Below are 6801 nucleotides of genomic sequence, written 5' to 3'. Positions count from 1 at the left end.
ACTTACTATGCTGCAAAATTATGAAAGTTTGCATGTCTTCCGATTGTGGCCAAGTCCCTTACATTTACCGCATTGAAGCTGACGTTTAATTATGTCTATCGATTCAACCTGTTTTGTTTTTGGCCGACCAGGAGGGCGCTTAGTTGGTGGAGGGGTTACAGTAACTGCCATAGCTGATTCAACCAGGACTGGTCTATCAATATCCGGCAGAGCTAGAATAGATTCTACATATGTTAATCGGAAATTCTCAACTGTGAAGTATCTGGAACAATAATCATATGGATCCCTACCAACACACTCAAAGACCGCAATAGCATGGCAGCAAGGCAAGCCAGTAAGTTTCCATCCCTTGCAGCTACATTCCCAATTATCAATATCAACAATTTCAACAGATTCTCCACAGACCTCAAATGTGGTACCTTGTGAGAGCAACACTTGTAGCGAGCGAGCACCTGATGTTTCCTTTTGGAGCATTTCCTCCTTGGATGGCGTCAATTTTGTCATCCATTGATTAGACTCCTCTCGTCGCGCGCAAATTGTTTCCATCATATTACCTCGTAATACATCAATCATTTGAGTAATTGGCAACTCGTGTGCCTCTGAGACCCAACTGTAAAATTGCTGTCCAACATTGGATGTCATATGATTATACCTAGCTCCATTAAAGAATGCATTGGACCAGTGCTCTGGCTCACTTTGTATGACCCAGTTGTAGGCTTCAGGAGAAATGCCTTTTATATTCTCAACACTGCGTTCGAAAATCTCTGGTTTGGATGCATAAGCAGCGGCATAAAAATCATTAACCATGAAACGTCTGGCCTCATGAGAGAATTGCCCCTTCAAGTCCTTGTTCAGTTTATCAGCAAGGTGCCGCAGACAATAGCCGTGGTAGCAATTTTCGAATATCTCAGAAATTGACTTTTTTAACCCATTCTGAAAATCTGCAACAAATGTAATCTGTTCAGTTGTCGATAAAGCTAACTTCAGCTCCTGCAGAAACCAATGCCAGTTTTCTTCAGTTTCTGCATCTACAACTGCAAAGGCTACGGGAAAAATGCCATCATTTCCATCCACAGAAGTTGCAACCAATAATTCCCCTTGATACTTTGAGTTTAAAGGAGTTCTGTCAAGGAAAAGGAGAGGGCGACAGGCTTGCCGGAAACCAGATATTGAGGCATGAAATGATACAAAAAGGCGATGAAAGCTTGAGTCCTCTTTAGTTGTGAATGTCGCAAAACTCCCTGGATTGGTCTCTTTTATATTCTCACAGAATAATGGCAATTGAGTATATGCCTCTTTGTAGGAGCCTTGCAGTTGCTCTCTAGCAATTTCTTTTGCACGCCATGCTTGAGAATAATTTAACTGAATCCCATAATCCCGCTTTATGTCATCCGCAATATCCTTTGGCTTGTAATTGGGTGAAGCTTTCAATTTCTCTTTTATAATACTTCCCACCCAACCTCTAGTCGCCCGATACCCAGCTTTGACAGCAGATCCTTCACAAGTATGATTTCCGTTCATTTTCTTAATGCAAATCAATTGGGTGGTGGACAACTTTGATGCATATAATCTCCAGGGACAGCCTTGAGATTTACATTTGACCGTGACACGATGACTATCATTTTTCTTATATCTGTAAGCAAACCCATGAGCAATGGAGTATTTATGCAATGCCTCTCGCAATTCACTAAAACTATTAAACCTTTGGTCCACGCCAGTGATGGTATTTTCCCACTGCTGTGCCGCTCTATGACGCTTTTCATCATTGGCACCAGAACAAAGAGATTGTGCAGGAGCTTCATTATTAGCTACATCCAACTCAACTTGATCAATGCATTGGTCGGCACCAACGGCTACATTGATAGGGGCAACCACAGGAACAACAGCCTCTGACACAGTTGTTCTGCTTGACCTGCATCACCATATGTTCTATAAAATTTTCAAAACAATTCACAAGTAAGTGCATATGAATCTAAATTGTCTAATATACGGTATGGTCATTCATTTTGGTCACAACCGCTGCTTCACAATTATGTGGGTCAGATTCTTATCTGGAGACAATTGTAAAACATGGCTCAAATCGAGATTCAAATCGTGAATTGAATCATAGTGAATCAAGATTCATTGTAATGAATTGGGACTAAAGATGAGATTTATGTTCAAAATAGATACACACTAGAGATTTGTATCAACTGGATTTAATTTTGTATCTAATTGATATATGACTTACTTACATGTATCTTGACATTGATAACCAAATTGAAAAAATGTGTGAGGAAAAAAAAAATGTACAACTCTCTAACATCATATCCAAGCAGCTATTTGTACAATTATGGTCCAATTTAAACTATATGATGTCTATCAGTAGCAAGATAAGTCTATTAAAATGAACATAAGGAATGATAGAAATAAAAAAAAACTTGTGAATAACTACCTACTAGCAGGCATGTTAGATGTGTTTCGAGCAACTACTTCCTCCGTTATAACAAAGACATCAACAGTGCTAGCATCTCCAAGGAAACTAACCATTCGTTGCAAATCCTTGTCTTTCGATACTGTAATGAGTGTTTTCTTGTTGCCAGGAAGGAAGTATTTGATGTTCATGGTGCTTGCATTGCAGTTAAACATTTCAGCTATTTCTGACTTAAAATCAGTCAAACTTGTCTCCTGATCAATGTCAATTGCATAAGCCTCACCTCCATTGTATGACAATGACCCATCTTTATTGCTCACAAACTCACCTCCTGATTGACATATAGCTATAACTTTCTTTGTAGCTGCAGTAGCCATGGCCTAACAAGTAGTACAAGATATTCAATTTTTCCTTACTTTTTGGAATAAAAACAAATACTAATGAAAAAATGTAGCTTTCAGAAGTCAAATATTAAACAGTGAAATGTAAAATGGATTGCATTTGGCATTCTGAATCCACAATTGAAAATGCCCCAAATCCTGAAGTCTTATTCAGTATCAAATGTCAAAAACGAAATTCACATAGAACAAACACAACATAAGATATAAGCTATAATAAAAATTGAATTTTTAACAGGTAAAAACACTGCCCAAATGAGAAATCAGCGATTTTGAGGAGAGAGAAAACAAAAACCCTTGCGTGAGAGAAAAACAAATGAAATAATGTAACACGTGAAAAGGGGAAGCAGAATAAAAGTGAGGGAAATAATGAATGAATTGAGGAGTAATGAATAAAGATAGAAACCTAAACGGCGGAATGGAGGAGAGCGAGGAAGGTGGTGGTGGTGGTGGTGGTGCGTCGCCGAGCCAACCCAAAAGCCCAATGAAGAAAACTGTAATTATCTCATTACGATACGACGACGTATTTTCTGATTTTCATAACTAGTTAGTTAATTTTTTTTTCTCTCTTTCTTTTATTATCTTGTTACACACATATTTATAGTATATTTTTTTTATCAATTATTATTACTTAGTCAAAAAAAATCATTATTATCAATTAATGCATTTTTTTGACTAAATTATCAATTAATACATACTAGATACTATAAATTAATTTTGTTTTTTTTCTAATTTTTATATCAGATTATTGTATCTTTAAAAAATTTAATTTGTTTAACATTTTACCTGAGATTATTGCAGCATTAAAAAATTTAATCCATTTAATATTTTTACTATGTAGTATTTGTTAATGTTACTTTATAATTTTAAAGATATAAATATTTTAGACATTTTTATTTTATTATATTTATATATATTTTATTGTTTTATTATATTAGGATGTGTAAATGAATTTATTCACAAATTATAATTTTTTAATTTTAGAAATTTTAATTATATTATTTTCAATCAATATAATTTCAAGCAAACACAAAAACTAGAACTTATTTACACCAAAAATAAAACCTATTACTTTTACTAAAATGCGCTCTGTCCATGAATGGTTTTGCAGTTTTTGCAATATACTATAATTAGTTATTTGAATTTACTAGATTTAATTAATTTTTTACTACTACGTTGTTTTACCAATGGATACGACGTAAAAAAGGCTTTTACGATGCTAATAGTATCTACACTACTCATCTCTTATAAGGAGTAAAATAATATATTGATTAAATAAATAATACTAGATTTTATTAAGTAAGTCACATAAAAATAATGAAGGAATATGGATAAAGAAGAATAGGGTTTATTGAGATGAGTTGTTATTATGCAGTAACATCAGCACTGGTTTCTCCGTTTCCATCTCCATCTTCAACTTCCCTTCTTTCTGTATGTATGAATTCAATTACCATCTCTTCTTTCTTCTCTCTTTCAAATCATCATAAATTTGTTTCTCTTCTTTTTGTGGTGAATTTTTAGTTGAATTCTGGTGATGATGTCGAAGTGAAACCCAATTTTAATCAAAATGGATATAAGTGGCGCTTGCTTTTGGCTTACGATGGAACTCGATATGCAGGCATGTTTCTCTTCTCATTTTCACCCTCTCTTCATTAATTATTAATTGGTCTAAACTCTTTGTCCATCGAAATCCAAGTTGGATAAAGCTCAAAGTCTCAAACTATTTAATGAAGTTCTGAGCTTGATGTAAAAGTGTACTGTAAAAACTAAAAAGGATACCAAATTTCCCTGCATTGACTCTTGAGCCATATAGAAACATAGTTAAATTGTTGAATCCTTTATTTTTCTCCATTATTTTGATTTATGAATATATTTTCAGGCTGGCAATATCAAGAGTCTCCCCCTACTGTACAATGCGCTGTAGAAAAAGCTTTAATTAAAGCAACAAAGCTTCAAAGGAAGGATCTCCAATTGGTTGGTGCAAGCAGGACTGATGCAGGAGTCCATGCCTGGGGTCAGGTCAAATCTTGTTTCTTTTCTGCAATTTCATCTTTCAATTCACAACTGTTGGATTGGAATTTTATAATTTGTTGGGACTGCAGGTTGCACATTTTATTACACCGTTTAATTACAACAACTTGGATAGAATTCACGCAGCTTTGAACGGTCTTCTTCCTAAAGATATCCGAGTTAGAGAGATCAGCCCTGCATCATCTGAATTCCATGCTCGTTTTTCTGCAAAAAGTAAGATTTATCATTACAAGATTTACAGTGATACCATCATGGACCCTTTCCAGCGCCATTTTGCTTACCATAATATGTATAAACTCAATAGCGATGCTATGAGAGAAGCTGCAAAATATTTTATTGGGAAGCATGATTTCTCTGCTTTTGAAAATGCATCTCACAACGATCGGGTGCCAGATCCAGTGAAGCATATTTTCCGATTCGATGTGAAAGAAATGGTAACTAGACTAGTTCTAATTCAAAGTTTTTCCCTACTACTGTTATCATAAATAGTATTTTGCACTAAATTTATCATGTTTGTATCTTCTTGGTTTGTTTCTTGGGAACTAGCAAAACCCTAATGCTGATCACTTCAATATCAATGTGTAGGGAGCTCTTTTGCAGCTAGAAGTTGAAGGTTCGGGTTTCTTATATAGACAAGTCCGAAACATGGTATATATATTTTCCCTTCCCTTGTATCTAAATCTTCCAAAAGATGTTTTACAGTTGAAAAATCACTTGTGTGATTTGTTGAAATTATGATATTTAGATAAAATAAGGAGAATAGAAATAAGAAATGCTTTGAATATGATATGATAATCCTAAATAAATAAGAAAACCAAGAAATAAACTATGATAATAACGAAGTAATAAGGAAACTAATCTTAGAAGATAATCTATGATACTTAAGATTAGAAATTGATCTTATGAGATAAACTAAGATACTCTAACATTATAACATATTATAAGATACTTTCTTATACTCTGATATGGTTTTCAACCTCAACCATAGCAATGACATGTATCTGTTTGCATTTCTAGGTGGCTTTATTGCTTCAAATCGGGAAGGAAGCGATCCCTCCCGACATTGTTCCTCATATTTTGTCAAGTCGAGATCGCAAGGAGCTTGCAAAATACAGCTTTTATCTCCCACCTCATGGTCTTTGTCTTGTTTCTATCAACTATAATGAAAGTCACCTATTACCTCCACCAGGTTGTCCTGCAAAAAGTTTTGGTATGCATCATACCATTAGAAAATGCAAGACTATATTCTATTGATCATAATTAAACTGCTGGAGCAGTGGATCCTAAAGTAGGAATTTAGCTTTTAGGGGTATTTCAGAGATGTAATTGGGTTGAGGTTATTTAATTTGATAAGTAATATTTGTTAATCCAAAAATTTAGTTCAATGATGACTACATTTTACAAGCATCAACAGTGAAAATTCATTTGTGAAGAGCCACTTTGACTAAATTGACAACTAAAAAAAGGTTTTAGCAAGTACAATGGAAAGCTTCTGAGGCTTAGTCTTGTTTAGTGCCAGTATGGCTTTTATCCTTAGGAATTTCAAGACCTCTAATCAGGCTGTGCAAAGTAAACAGCCTCAGTTAAATCTTAAGTCTCCTTAACTAGGGTTGCTCATGGTGTGAATTTATTACTATACAAATAATAACTATTAAAATGGGTTTATAACCCAAATTACACTTTTTAGTTAACAGTTTGACAAAAACAGAACTGGTTTATAACTTTGTTCTGAAAAAAATGGGTTTAAAATCGACTTAAAGTTAGTTTTATTTGTAACCTTTGAAAAAAAAATATAAAATTAAAAATGTAAAATTGTGGACACTATCTATTTTGTCTTTGCTACTAAAGAAACGGATCAATATCAAAAGTCGGATGGTCTAAATTTCAAATTCAGAATTTTTGTTTAAAAAAAAATTAAAATTTGTCTTAAAATCAAGGTAGTCTGATCTTGATCAGTGT

The 6801-nt window shown here is 34.1% G+C and overlaps 2 protein-coding genes across 2 annotated transcripts in view; one reads left to right on the top strand and one right to left on the bottom strand.

Annotated features, from left to right (window-relative positions):
- Window positions 1-3377, bottom strand: part of LOC101509870 (uncharacterized) — a 4491-nt gene extending 1114 nt beyond the window's left edge. The window contains exons 1-3 of the mRNA XM_004508026.4: window positions 3218-3377; window positions 2435-2793; window positions 7-1912 (exon numbers count right to left, since the gene is read on the bottom strand). Coding sequence (XP_004508083.1) covers window positions 19-1912; window positions 2435-2790 — 2250 coding nt within the window. The 5' untranslated portion in view covers window positions 2791-2793; window positions 3218-3377 and the 3' untranslated portion in view covers window positions 7-18. The remainder of the gene's footprint in view (window positions 1-6; window positions 1913-2434; window positions 2794-3217) is intronic.
- A 707-nt stretch (window positions 3378-4084) lies between these two features.
- On the top strand, window positions 4085-6249 carry LOC101509225 (uncharacterized). Its single transcript, XM_004508024.4, has 6 exons — window positions 4085-4242; window positions 4333-4429; window positions 4691-4830; window positions 4914-5276; window positions 5428-5490; window positions 5860-6249. Exons 1-6 carry the CDS (start codon window positions 4168-4170, stop codon window positions 6094-6096), a joined length of 975 nt encoding a protein of 324 aa, XP_004508081.1. The 5' UTR covers window positions 4085-4167; the 3' UTR covers window positions 6097-6249.
- Window positions 6250-6801: the final 552 nt, after the last annotated feature.

The sequence above is a fragment of the Cicer arietinum genome, chromosome 7 (genome assembly GCF_000331145.2).
Source record: "Cicer arietinum cultivar CDC Frontier isolate Library 1 chromosome 7, Cicar.CDCFrontier_v2.0, whole genome shotgun sequence".
In the NCBI taxonomy this organism is placed as follows: domain Eukaryota; kingdom Viridiplantae; phylum Streptophyta; class Magnoliopsida; order Fabales; family Fabaceae; genus Cicer; species Cicer arietinum.
The sequence above is the reverse complement of the archived record's forward strand: the minus strand, read 5'-3'. Positions and strand labels throughout refer to the sequence as shown.